The 14,524-nt window shown below is 33.2% G+C and overlaps 1 protein-coding gene across 2 annotated transcripts in view; it reads left to right on the forward strand.

The window, feature by feature from the left end:
• CNBD1 (cyclic nucleotide binding domain containing 1) overlaps nt 1-14,524 on the forward strand; it is a 430,168-nt gene that overhangs the window by 409,540 nt on the left and 6,104 nt on the right. Inside the window, exon 11 of one of the 2 annotated variants that reach the window (XM_040493922.1) lies at nt 11,838-11,905. In XM_040493922.1, the coding sequence (XP_040349856.1) occupies nt 11,838-11,905 (68 nt within the window). Of the gene's footprint in view, nt 1-11,837; nt 11,907-14,524 lie in introns of those variants that run through there. The other variant, XM_040493921.1, reaches the window with a different exon arrangement.

The raw sequence follows: 14,524 nt of genomic DNA on the forward strand, positions 1-14,524 counted from the left end.
GTTCAGTTCATTGTTTGTAGGGTCAAGCCTGCTTTGGGCTCTGCACTGACATCACGGACCTTGCATGGGATTTTTTCTCTCCCTCTCTTTCTGCCACTCCCCTGCTTGCTCTCGATCCCTCAAAATAAATAAATAAACTTAAAAAAGGAATATGTAGCAAGTACTTGTTATTTGTTTACTATCTAGATCTTTCCTTGTCTACAAACAGGTCATCATTCTTATGTAATCTTTTTCTGTAGGCTTCAATATCTTTCTAACAACTTCTTAAAACATGATTGAGCTAATTTTAAAATGGCATCTTTGCTTCATCTCTGTACATATCTTTGTCTAGGGCTCCACCTGTTCACTCTTGGCAATTGCTTTCATCATAACCAGCCTGAGTTATATCTGGAAAAAGGCAGGAAAGAATTTCTGAGTCATAAAATTTCTATTACACATATCAGCACTGAGTTAAGGAGAAAATAAATCATTTTCATTCATTTAGAAAGCAAACAAATGATTCTGTCTAAAGTTCTACTTGCACAACTTAATATACTCAATGGTTGTTGCACAGAGGAGAGGGAATACATATAATAAAATAAATGCAGGGTTTGGTCTGATAGAGATTTGAGTGTAAATCCAATCTCAAACATTTAGAAACTGTATGATATTTGTAGGCAACTATTTAACCTATATAAGCCCTTGTATTTTTTGTCAATAATATGGTAATAAATTTTACTATGAAATATAATTTTGTAGATTAGAAATAGTGTATTAAAAGTACTTGACACAGGTATATCCACTATCATCACTGTTATTTAACATAATACTGGAGGTTCTAGCCTCAGAAATCAGATAACAAAAAGAAATAAAGGCATCCAAATTAGCAAGGAAGAAGTAAAACTTTCACTATTTACAGATGACACAATTCTCTAAGTAGAAAACCCAAAAGACTCCACCAAAAAATTACTAGAACTGATACATGAATTCAGTCAAGTCTTAGAATATAAAATCAACGAAGAGAAATCTGTTGCATTTCTCTACACCAGTAATGAAGCAGCACAAAGAAATTTCCTTGAAGAAATCAAGGAATTAATCTCATTTACAATTGCTCCCCAAACCATAAGACATCAGGAATAAACCTAAGCAATGAGCTAAAAGATCTGTACTATGAAAACTATAAAACTGATGGTGGCAGTGCCTGGGTGGTTCAGTTGGGTAAGCATCCAACTTTTGATCTTGGTTCATGTCATGATCTCATGGTTTGTAGGAATAAGCCCCACACTGGGCTCTGTGATGATAACATGGAACCTCCTTGGGACTCTCTCTCTCTTTCTCTCCTTGCCCCTCCCCTGCTTGTGCTCTCTCTCTCTCTCTCTCTCTCTCTCTCTCAAATAAATAGATAAACTTAAAAACACCCACTGATAAGTGAAATTGAAGGTGACACAAAGAAATGGAAAAACAGTTTATGCTCAAGGATTGGAAGAACAGATATTGTTAAAATGTTGATATTAACCCAAAGCAATCCCCATCAAATACCACCGGCATTTTTCACAGAATTAGAACAAACAATCCTAAAATTTGTATGGAACCACAGAAGATGCTGAATAGCCAAAGAAATCTTGAAAAAGAAAAGCAAGGTGTGCCTAGGTGGCTCAGTTGGTTAAACATCCAAGTCTTGATTTCAGCTCAGGTCATGATCTCACAGTTCGTGAGTTTGATCCCTGTGTGAAGCTGTGCACGGACAGAGTGGAGCCTTCTTGGGATTCTCTTTATCCTTCTCTCTCTGCCCCTCCCCAACTCTCTATCTCTCTCTGTCTCTCTCTCTCTCTCTAAAATAAATAAGTAAACATTAGGAAAAAATTAAAAACAAAAAGCTGGAGGCATCACAATTTCAAACTTGAAGTAATTTTACAAAGCGATAGTGACCAAGACAATATGGTACTGGCACAAAAACAGACATATAGATCATAGAACAGAATAGAAAACCCAGAAATGGACCCACAAGTATATGGTCAACTTTGACACAGCAAGAAAGAACATTCAGTGAGACAAAGACAGTCTTTTAAACAGATGGTATTGAGAAAACTGGACAGCAAAATGAAAAAGAATGTAAGTGGACTACTTTCTCACACCATACACAAAAATAAACTCAAATGGATGAAAGAGCTAAATGTGAGACAGGACACCATCAAAATCCTAGAGGAGAAGATAGGCAGCAACCTCTTTGACATTGGCCATAGCAACCTCTTATTAGATATGTCCCCTGAGGCAAGGGAAACAAAAGAAAAAAAAAAAAAAACTAGTGGAACTTCATCAAGTTAAAAAGCTTCTGCACTGCAAAGGAAACAATCAACAAAACTAAAAGTAAAAATTTTGGATGGGAGAAGATATTTGCCAATGATATATCTGATAAAGGGTTAGTATCCAAAATATATACAGAACTTACACAACTCAACCTTAAAAACAATAATCCAATTAAAAATGTACAGAAGACATGAATAGACGTTTCTCCAGATTTCATGCAGATGGCCAACAGACATGAAAAGATGCTAAACATCACTCATCATCAGAAATACAAATCAGGGGTGCCTGGGTGGCTCAGTCGGTTGAGCGACTTCGGTTCAGGTGATGATTTTGCGGTTTTTAAGTTCGAGCCCTCCCATCGAGCTCTGTGCTAACAACTTGGAGCCTGGAGCCTGCTTTGGATTCTGTGTCTCCTTCTCTCTCTGCCCATCCCCCGCTTGTGCTCTGTGTCTCTCAAAAATAAATAAAATGTAAAAAAAATTTAAAAAAATTAGAAATACAAATCAAAACTTCAATGAAATGTCACTTCATACCTGTCAGAATGGCTAGAATTAACAACACCGGAAACAACTGGTGTTGATGAGGATATGGAGAAAGGGGAACCCTCTTATACTGTTGGTGGGTGCAAATGCAAACTGCTGCAGCCACTCTGGAAAACAGTATGGAGGTGCCTCAAAAGTTAAAAATAGAACCATTCCATGACCCAGCAATTGTATTATTAGATAATTATCCAAAGGATACAAAAATATTGATTTGAAGGGATATATGCATCCTAATGCTTATAGCAGCATTATCAACAATAGCCAAATTATGGAATGAGCCAAAATGTCCATTGACTGATGAATGGATAAAGAAGATGTGGTATACATATCTACAATGGAATATTACTCAGCCATCAAAAAGAATGAAATCTTGCTAGTTACAAAGAAATGGGTGGGACTAGAGAGTATTATACTAAGCAAAGAAGTCAGTCAGAGAAGACAAATACTACATGATTTCACTCACATGTGGAATTTTCATCTTATTTTAAGTATTTTAATTACTTACACTAGAACAATGAGTAATTAATAAGTAAAAAGAAATTAATTACTTACACTAAAATGTGAGCTATCCAAGGTCAGAGAGTTTATTTTATTTACTGTTATTTCTGGTATACAATTGAAACTAATATGTTTACTGAATGAATAAACAGAATTCCATTTTTAACTTACAATTTACTAAAAATACAAAGTCTTTTCCATTATGTAGCTATGCTCAGATATTTTATTTTATTTTTTCTTACATTTATTTATTTTATTTCTGAGAGACAGAGAGAGAGCACAAATGGTAGAGGGGCACAGAGAGGGGGACACAGAATCCAAAGCAGGCTCCAGGCTCTGAACTGTCAGCACAGAGCCCGATGGGGGCTTGAACTCACAAACTGTGAGATCATGACCTGAGCCAAAGTCGGACGCTCAACATGGAGCCACCCAGGAGCCCCAATGTTCAGATATTTTATAAGGAGGATTAGCCTAGGTGTATCTATTAAATATATATTTATTTCATTCACACAAATATTTAAAAATTCACTTTACAAAATCCTCACAAATATTGTGCTATTGCCAAAAGTTGTTGATCCATAGGCAACCAAATAAGCTGTTATTTAGAAATATGTTAAAAATCACTCAGTTAAGTAATAAGCCACTTATCAAAAGTAAATTTATTGAGGTTTTAAAAAAAATTTTAATGTTTATTTATTTTTGAGAGAGAGAGAGAGAGAGAGAGAGAGAGCATGAGTGGGGGAAGAATAGAGAAAGGGGGAGACACAGAATCCGGAGCAGACTCCAAGCTCTGAGCTGTCAGCAAAGAGTGAGACTTGGGGCTTGAACCCATAAGCTATGAGATCATGACCTGAGCTGAAGTTGGACACTTAACCCACTGAGCCACCCAGGCACCCCAATTAATTAGAGTTTTATGGATAGGTAATTATTGATAATTTTTTTTCTGACATAAGACATCTGTTCTTTTTCATTTTATTTTTTTATCTATTTTTTTAAGTCTGAGCTTAACCGACTGAGCCACCCAGACGCCTCTTATCCATTTCTATAATAGCTGTAATATAGTAATAACTATTTTCGGAATTCCTGCCAAGTTTTGTGTACTGAAATATTCCCTGCAAATTAGTTGAATTTTCCATTAATAAATAGCAGTGATGTAAAAAATACTGTCTTAATGACATTACAAATATTGTTTTCCATAAGTACTAAGATTAGTGGCCACAAAGTGAATAAAGCCCTGAAAATATTGTTTAAATAATATGCAAAAACATAGTTTTAAAAAAATATGGTTTTGATTGCATAGGAGAAATATTTGATGTAATTTTTTAAAATTTCTTTCATTATTGCAACTAAATGAAATTTTATATGGATTACTTTCACATTCATTAGTGCTTTGGGCACAAATCCACTGGATTGCTCTTTCCTGCTAATCAGAGATGACTTCAGTATCTTAGATTTATGGACTACCAAAAAGTTCAGGAAAAATTTAAATAACCTGAGAAGTTTTTCTAGCTTAAATTGAGATGATCTTATACTTTATTTTGTCCTTTTAGGCAAATTGGGAAAATAACATTCATAGATATTTTAAGCATATTTTCTAGTTTTGCAGGGAAATAATTGCATATAGATATACATCATGATGTTCTAATTGACATATATTGTGTAATTATTACCACAGTATGTTTAGTTAATATCCATAATGCCACATAACTATAAACAAAAGAAAAAAACCCTTGTCTTTGTGATGAGAATTTTTAGGATTTACTCTTAACAACTTTCCTTTATATCATATAGCAGTGTTAACATCATGTTGTATATTAGATCCCTAGTACTTATTTATCTTATGACTAGAAGTTTGTACCTTTTGATACCTCCTCCTCTAACCCTCACCTCTGATTACTACAAATCTGATCTCTTTTTCTGTAAGTTTTTTTTGATTCTGCATATAAGTGAGATCATACAATATTTGTCTTTCTCTGTATGACTTATTTCACTTAACATAATGCCTGCAAGTTTCATCCATGTTGTCACAAATGGTAAGATTTCCTCATTTTTAATGGCTGCACAATTATCTGTTGGATGTATAAAATGTGTGAATGTGTGTATGGGTGTGTATCACAACTTTTTTATCCATTCATCCACGTCTTGGCTATTATAAATAATGTTTATATGAACATGGGGGGCAGATATCTTTTTTAGTTAGTGTTTTCAGTTTCTTTGGATATATTTTTAGAAATGGAATTTCTGGATCATATGTTAGTTCTATTTTTACTTTAAATATTGTTTTAAATGTCTATTTATTTATTTTAAGAGAGAGTGTGTGATTGGGGGAAGGCAGAAAGAGAGGGAAAGAGAGAATCCCAAGCACCCTTCACACAGACAGTTCAGCGTGAAGCCTGACACGGGGCTTGAGCTCACAAACCGTGAGATCATGACCTGAGCCAAAATCAAGAGTCAAGTGCTTAACTGACTGATCCACCCAGGTGCCCCTGTATTTTTACCTTTTTGAGAAACCTCTATATTGTTTTCCATAATGGCTGTACCAATTTACAATCCCACCAACAATGTACAAGAGATCTTTTTTGTCCTCATCACACCAGCATTTGTTACCTCTTGTCTTCTTGATGATGGCTACTCTTAGTAGCTGTGAGGTGATATCTCATTGTGGTTTTAATTTTTACTTTCTTAATGATTAGTGATGTTATACATCTTTCATAGATGTTAGCCATTTGTATATTTTTTGAAAAATTTCTATTCAGATCTTTTGCCCATTTTTAAAATTGAATTATTTGGGTTTTTTTGCCATTGAGTTGTAGAAGTGTGTTGTATATTTCATATATTAACCTCTTCTCAAATATATGGTTGGCAAATATTATTTACCGTTCTGCAGATTCTCTTCTCACTTTGTTGATGGTTACAGTCTTGTGCAGAAGGTTTTTATTCTGATGTACTCACATTTATTTTTAATTTAGTTTCTTGCTTTAGGCATAATTTCTTAAAAAACTCATTACCAAGACCCAAATCAAGGAGACTGTTTCTATATTTCTCTAGGAGTTTCATGGCTTCAGGTCCTACATTAAGTATTTAATCCATTTTGAGTTATTTTTTCTGAGTGGTGTAAGATAGGCCTCAAGTTTTATTCTCATATATGAATATCAAAACCATTTATTAAAGAGACTGCCTTTTCTCCACTGAGTATTTTTGACTCCCTTGTCAAATATTACTTGATCATACATGCCTGAGTTTATTTCTGAGTTCTCAATTCTGTTCCAGTGGTCTATTTGTCTGTTTTTATACCAGTACCATATTGTTTTAATTATTACAGCTTTATAGTATAGCTTTAAAAAAGAAAGTCTGATGCTTCTTGCTTTGTTCTTTTTAGGATTTCTTTGGCTCTTTGGTTTCTTTCTTTTTTTTTTTTTTTTTTTTTTTGCAATTTCATGTAAATTTTAGGAGTATTTTTTTCCTTTTTTGGTAATGAATACTATTTCAATCTTGAAGAGGATTGCATTGAATCTGTAGGTGGCTTTGGTAGTATTTACATTTAAACAATATTAATTATTCCAATGTATGAATAACACAGGATATTTTTTCATTTATTTGTGTCTTAATTCTTTCATTAAAATCTTGTAGTTTTCATAGTAAAGATCTTTCACCTCATTGGTAAAATTTATTCTTAAATATTTCATTGTTTTTGATGCTATTGTAATGGGATCAATTTCTTTATTTCCTTTTCAAAAAATTTGTTGTTAGTGTATAGAAGCACTACTGATTATTTGTATGTTAATTTTTTATCCTGCAACTTTCTGAATGTTGATTAATTCTAAGAGTTTTTTTGGTTGATTTTTTTTGGATGTTCTGTATATAAAATCATGTCAGTATGTTAACTAACTGGAATTAAAATAAACACTTAACATAAAAAATCCTAAAAATAGTGAAATAAAATCATGTCATCTGCAAATAGTGATTTTATTTCTTTCTGTTCAATTCTGATGACTTTTATTTATTTTTCTTGCCTGATTGTTCTAGCTAGAACTTCTAGTACTATGTTGAATCCAAGTGGTGAGAGTGGGCACTTTTGTTTCTGACCTTAGAGGAAAAGATTTTGACCTTTCATCATTGAGTATGAGTTAGCTGTGGGCTTCTCATAATGACCTTTATTATGTTGAGATATGTTCCTTCTATGCCTAATTTGTTAGGTATTTTTTTAATCATGAATAGAGGTTACATTATGCCACATACTTTTTTTCTGCATCTATTTAGAGAATTATACGGTTCTTTTCTTTCATTCAATTAATGTGAAGTATCACATTGTTTGTGTATGTTGAAACATCTTTGCATCCACATACATTCCACTTAATCATGATGAATGGTCTTTTTATTGTGCTACTGAAATCAGTTTCCTAGTATTTTCTTGAGCATGTTTGCATCTATATTTATCAGGGATATTGACCTATAGTTCTCTTTTCTGGTAATGTCCTTATCTGGCTTTGGATACTGCAGGTGTCATAAAATGAGTTTGGAAGTGTTCTTTTCTCTCTCTGTCTCTCTCTCTCTTTCTCTCTTTTTAATAGTTTGAGTATTCGTTTTACTTCTTTAAATGTTTGGTCAATTTCATCAGTACAGCCATCCGGCCCTGGATTTTTCTTCACTGGGAAATTTTTGACAACTGTTCAATCTCCTTATCAGTATATGTGCTATCTATCTATAAGGAAAGAGAAATGGAACATATGCTATATTATAAAAGAGAAAGGTGAAAACACTACAGGTGCAGACATTTAAAACCATAAAAGGCTATTATGAATCACTACATGCCAATAAATTTGAGTATTTAGGTAAAATGGACAATTGCCTGGAAAAGCAAAACCTTAGAAAATCTTCGCAAAATGGAGTGCCTGGCTGGCTTAGTCAGTAGAGCATGCAACTCTTGATTTCAGAGTCATGAGTTCAAGCCTTTGTTGGGCATACAGCCAAAAAAAAAAAAAAAAGAAAAAAAAGAGAAAATCTTCACAAAAGAAACAGAAAATGTAAATAATTTTGTGTCTGTTAAAGAAGCTGAATACATAATTTAAAATCTTCCCATAAAGGCCCATTTTGTTTGGTAATCTGTGAATTCTACCAATTATTTAAGAAGACATATGTCAATCTTAACAAGATTACTCTTAACGCTTCTAAAGAGTAGAAGAAAAACAGTCTTAAACTTTTTAAATTAGCCTTTAAAACATCTCAAAACATTACAAGAAGAAAATCACTGGCCAATTTCATAAATAAACAATATGCAAAATTGTAATAATATATTAATATACTGAATCCAGAAATATATACAAATGGCTATGTATCACAACCAAGTTGGGTTTATTCCAGAAATGTAAGGTTAGTGTAACATTAAAGAGTGTATCAATACATTTCACTACATTTTCAGAATAAATGAAAAACATCCTATAATCATTTTTTCAGAAACCCTTATTTTTTTTCAATTTTTTGTTCATTGGACTCAGTCCCAGTACCATTTCTATAACAATTCCTGAGGTTTCAGAGCTTCATGTAAGCACTATAATAAAAATATGTCAACTCTTGAAGGCATTCTTCTTCAGAAAAACCTGCTAACAGCAGGGCCCTTTGAATCACATCCTGTAGATCAATCTGACATTACTTTTTTAGCTGTCCTTCCTGAGATCTCTCTGAAGCCTCAAAAATAAAAAAAAGGAAACAATAATTATTTTATGGCTATCATAATTACTGAAATGGAATCACATGGCATTTATGCTTACACCTTTGCAAAAGTGTGCTTCTTTGCTTGTTAAAACATTGTTAGAAAAGGAGTGAAAATTCTGTATGTCAGAATCGAGTGCAATTCACAGATGGCATCTTCCCACTTTTAATTCTTGTCTGAGCAGTTAATGGAGGTGAAGAGAGGCAACTCAGTCCCAAAAGTTGGCTTATGACTGACCACTCACTCCCAGACTACTTTTATTTGCTATTACAACTACAACTTAAAAGTTATGATAATGCTATAGGCACATCAAAAACTGCTTCCTAGTTACAATTTAGCTATGTGTTCTTTTCTCTGATATAAATTGCTTGATATTCTAAATTATTAAATGCAACATCATTATCTGGACAACCTAAGGATGGTGTTTAAAAAAACATGAATATTAATGCTAACATCTATCACAACAATGATGTTCCTATACTTTTATACCCATAAAACTGAGGAAAAATCCACACAATTCTGTGATGTGTCTTCTGTTAATGAAAAACAAAAGTGGAAACTATGACTTAAAATGAGGTCATTATCCATTTTCTACCTTTTTTTGAGATAGACAAACTTTGGCTAAAATCTTGGCAATGTCACTTGCTTAATTTTCCTGAGGCCTCAATTTCTCATTTGTGAAATTGTTGCAAGAATACCTATCTTGTAGAAATTATGTGAGAATTGCACAAAATAACATGAAATTTGTCTGGTGGTGTCTAGCATTTAATATGCTCAATCAACTTTGAGTTTCCTTGGCTTCTTATACCAATTTCATTTCTGTTTCCCACTCACAGACCCAGAAAAAAGAGCTCCTTAATCAGTCTCTTTTAATTGATGTATCAAATTAGGGATGTATCCTTAATTGATGTGAACAAATTTATAGGTTGGGACAAGCCAATTATCTTTTCTCAATAAATGAACTCTGTCATAAGCACTGGGTCAAATGGTAGTTTCCTGAATTATAAGATTTTTTTTTTTTTAATTTTTTTTTTTTCAACGTGTATTTATTTTTGGGACAGAGAGAGACAGAGCATGAACGGGGGAGGGGCAGAGAGAGAGGGAGACACAAAATCGGAAACAGGCTCCAGGCTCTGAGCCATCAGCCCAGAGCCCGACGCGGGGCTCGAACTCACGGATCACGAGATCGTGACCTGGCTGAAGTCGGACGCTTAACCGACTGCGCCACCCAGGCGCCCCATCTGAATTATAAGATTATGTCAAGTTGATTTGGGGGCCTCTCATATTAATGTTATATAAAATGAGGCAGTGAAGAAAGTGGACAGATACTTTAAGAGGAAGCAAGTGCAACAGTATGAGAAGGATTGCATAGTTTCCAATGTACAAAGTTAGCATCCTTGTTTCCTAATATTTCTTATCCCATATTTATGCCATGTTGTCACTCTACTCTTTTTATTTTGTATGCCCTTTTCAAGTATATACTTTTTTAGTTTAGCTAACTTAAATGTGTTCTAATATTACAGTCAAATGAATTTGAGTTATTAACTACTCCAGTGTTTTTTTAAATTCTGTTACTTAGAGCAACTTTAATTTTTCAAGATACTAAGTTAACATCATGATTTTAATTAGTAATTGATTTTTAAGCCAACTATAAAATTGGCTAATAGGTTTGCTGATATTACATAGTGTGTTTTGACACTGACCTCTTTACCTTAAAAATATTGGTAGATTCATCATATATTCCAATATTGAAGAAGACAGAGATTATAAAGACTACATAAAACTAAGGAGGAAAAATGATCAAAAAGTTTGTCCAATAGTTAATTTAATGGATTGCACATGAAATATCATGGTCCCAAATTTTAGTATATATTAATATTAATGAATATATTATTTAGGATGCTTTTGGCACGAGTTGAAAAAGACACCTAATTAAAAGGATAAAGTTATTTATTATGTAAGAAGAGGCAAACTATCCAATGATGTCAGCAAAGATTCTCTGTCTGTTCACTGTGCTATCCTCAGTGTGTTGGCTGTTGTCCACAGTCTTGTCTTTTCATGCATCCAGAATGCTGCTGCAGGCTCTGTCATCCAATACAGCTTTGTCCAGAACATAACAGGCAGTTGCCCACTGCAGACTGTTTTTAAATCCTGGAATTTAGATTTCCCCAAAAGTCTCCCAGCACACTACCTCTTAAATCCCATTGGTTAAATTTCTGGTATTCTCACTCTATTGTCCAAGAACAACTATAAATAATTCCTCTTTATTCTCAAATGTTTTCCCATTTGGATGATAAATTATCATTATGTTTGTCCACATGCCTATGCCTTAGGAGAATGAGATTCTAGGAGCATGAAAAAGCAAATAATCTCGTGTTTTTAACTTCTCATAAAGTGATTTTGGCAAGGGATAATGTAATGGCTTTGGGGTAGTCAACCAATAATCTTACAGACATGAAATTACATGTGGCATTGTAATAACAAAGAGACACTGATATTACATGTCTGTAATAACATGTCTGCCACATTTTAAGTATAGAACACTTTGTAATTTCTGATTATGAAGTTAGACATTGTACAAATTAGATTAATTTTTGCTAAAATTCTCTGTGATGATCAGAGTGCCCGTGAATGTGAATTTAGGAAAAAGTACAAATGACTGGTCAATTTTATTATTAGGGGAAATCCAATTTGGTCTTCCATATAAAAATATTGATAAATATTAACAACTTTTCCACTCTTTGTTTATTTTTTTACTACTTTTGAGTACATTCTAAATATTTTCTTTGGTTTTCCTTTAGAATTAGACCCAGTGACCAAGCAACTTATGCTCCATACAGCTAAACCAACTTTTGGTCATCTGAAAGATGTAAGTAAAATTATCAACTTATAATAAATATCATTATCCATAGTAATTAAATGCAAGCATCTATTATATTTTAATGTTCGGTAGACTTGCTACTAAAATGACTGGAATATTATCCACTCTCTAGAAAATAATACAGTAGGATATTTACATGTATATGTATTTTAATGTTAGTTATGGTAATACTTTTGGTAACATAGAGATTTATAAAAGACTACACAAACTTTCATATATCAACAAAAATATACCATATAATTAGCCTTGCATAAGAGTTTCACCTATGTTTTCTTCTAGGAGTTTTACAATTTCAGATCTTATATTTAAGTCTGTAATTAATTTTGAGTTGATTTTTGTGTATGATGTAAGGGAAGGGTCCAGTTTCATTCTTTTGCATGCCTACTATATGTGACAACATGGATGAACCTCGAGGATATTCTGCTAAATGAAATAAATCAGTCACAGAAGGACAAATATTCCATGATTCCACTTATAGGACGTATGTAAATTAGACTCATGGAAGCAAAAAATAGAATTGTTGTTGTCAGGGGTTGGAAGCCAGAGAAATGGATAGTTGCCAATCAATGTATAAATAAAATCAATAATCAATAAAATCAATAATATAATAAAATTTCAGCTATGCAAGATTAATATGTTCTAGAGATATACAACATTGTCACTATAGATAGCGATACTGTATTGTTAATTAAAAATATGTTAAAAGGATAATCTCATGTTAAGCATTTTTAGCCCAATAAAATAATTTTTAAAATTTCACATTTTTAAGAGCATACATTTAAACAGTTTTAGTATGTCCGTTTTATGTGACTAAAGTTTTGTAGTTGAAATAAATACACGTTATGCCAACTCTACAAAACTTATGTTTACAATATGCTATAGAATGAGTAGAGGAACATTATAAATTAGATCATGTGAGAATAGTTCAATTAGAATATTTGATAACTAATACAAGAAATGTGAAGAAACCCTTGAAAAATTTTATCATATAATGAAGAATCCATAACAACCCAAAGAGGTCTGGAGAAGACCAGATGGCCTGATGGTATTGTTCCACATGAAAAGGAGGCAGAATCCAAGTCCACATGCCTGGAAAGGGTGTTTGTAAAAGGTGGCAGGTTATGATGTATGATCTGAGAAAAAGGTAGAGATGTCAGAAGAAAAGGAAACAGATTAACAGTTTAACCAAATAGGGTCTTGGAAGACCAGACATCCATAGATGGAATTTTTAAAAACTAACCTGATTATAGTGTGGTTCTCAGTGCTAGCTTTGCTCTCTGTCTCCCCACAAAACTCATTAGTGAAATCCACATGATTCACTCTGATATTTTCAGTGTTTTCTTATGGTTGAATTTGGACACATGTTGAGTCTTTCTTTGAGACTAATATGTGGTGAGCATAGAAGTCCCCCCAAAGGACAAAATCTGGGTTATGTTTTGAGAACTTAACTGGGATTTGTGATTAAGGTGAAGTTCTCATATGTATTTTTTATTAAATCATCATGATGAAAGTGAAACAAGAGTGTTTCCTCACTATAGTTGCCAAATGGCACAAACCATGATGATAGTTGGCGTATGACTTCATAGGAGAGAAACATTATGAGTATTTGCAAAGTTTAATACTGAAGATTAAAATAAAGTGCTAAATTCATGTACCATTTCATGTATTGAGTGAGAGAATCAATAAATGATATTCTAAAGTCTTGGGCTAGTAATGAATATATAATTGAACTACAGAAGTTAACCAATTTCTTAATATCAAAATCTTTCCAAGATTCTAATAAGATATCCATGGCAGATGTTGTCTGTAGATGTAGAGTTTCTTGGAGAAAGTACTCTATTGGGTGATTTGGTCATCAACCAAGTATTAGAATGATTTTTTTGAGGTCAAAAGCTACCAGAAAAGAGAGAAATGTATGGGGAATGCAATGCCCATGACATCAGAAAAATATTTTGATTTGTGGTTAGAATATACCACTGAAATTCTCAGGAGTAAGAGGTATAAAGTAGAGAAATGAGAAAGATTACAAAATCATTTTCAAGACCAGTGCTAAGAATTACATAAGGTGGACATGTCTTTGTTTGGGGGGCAATATGTTATAAAGTGGAAAATAACCAGGATTAAGATGACAAGATTCTGATCATAAGTCAAAAAGGCAGGTAATAAAAGACTTCTACATATATGTTAGAACTCCAGAGACTTTGTAATAAGATTTGTGATAAGATGATGTGGAGAAAATGTTAGATTACCCAGAGGTAGTCACTTCAAGAGCAATTTATAAATAAGCCTTCGTGGAAAGACCTTGAATTCATTTAAAACGAAAAGTTTACCCCTTCTATCTGTCTCTTAGTGAAGCTGATTCAGGAAGAAGAAGATTAGAGGTAATAATGCCCACCCTTAGTAGATAAAATGGAATCACTGACTTGAAACTTCTGTTATCAGTTCAAAGTGGGCCATTTGCAGATTACTCACATGTGGTTTAGCTGCCTGAGGTCATATGTACTAAAGAGAACAGGAAGAAATTGACCTTCAGAAACTTGCCCTGGGCACTGAAATTGCCCACTAATTTAATTCTGGCCTGGTGGTTGTCCTACACTGAGCTGATAT

The sequence above is a fragment of the Herpailurus yagouaroundi genome, unplaced genomic scaffold (genome assembly GCF_014898765.1).
Source record: "Herpailurus yagouaroundi ecotype Mexico unplaced genomic scaffold, PumYag 186, whole genome shotgun sequence".
NCBI classification, from domain to species: Eukaryota; Metazoa; Chordata; class Mammalia; order Carnivora; family Felidae; genus Herpailurus; species Herpailurus yagouaroundi.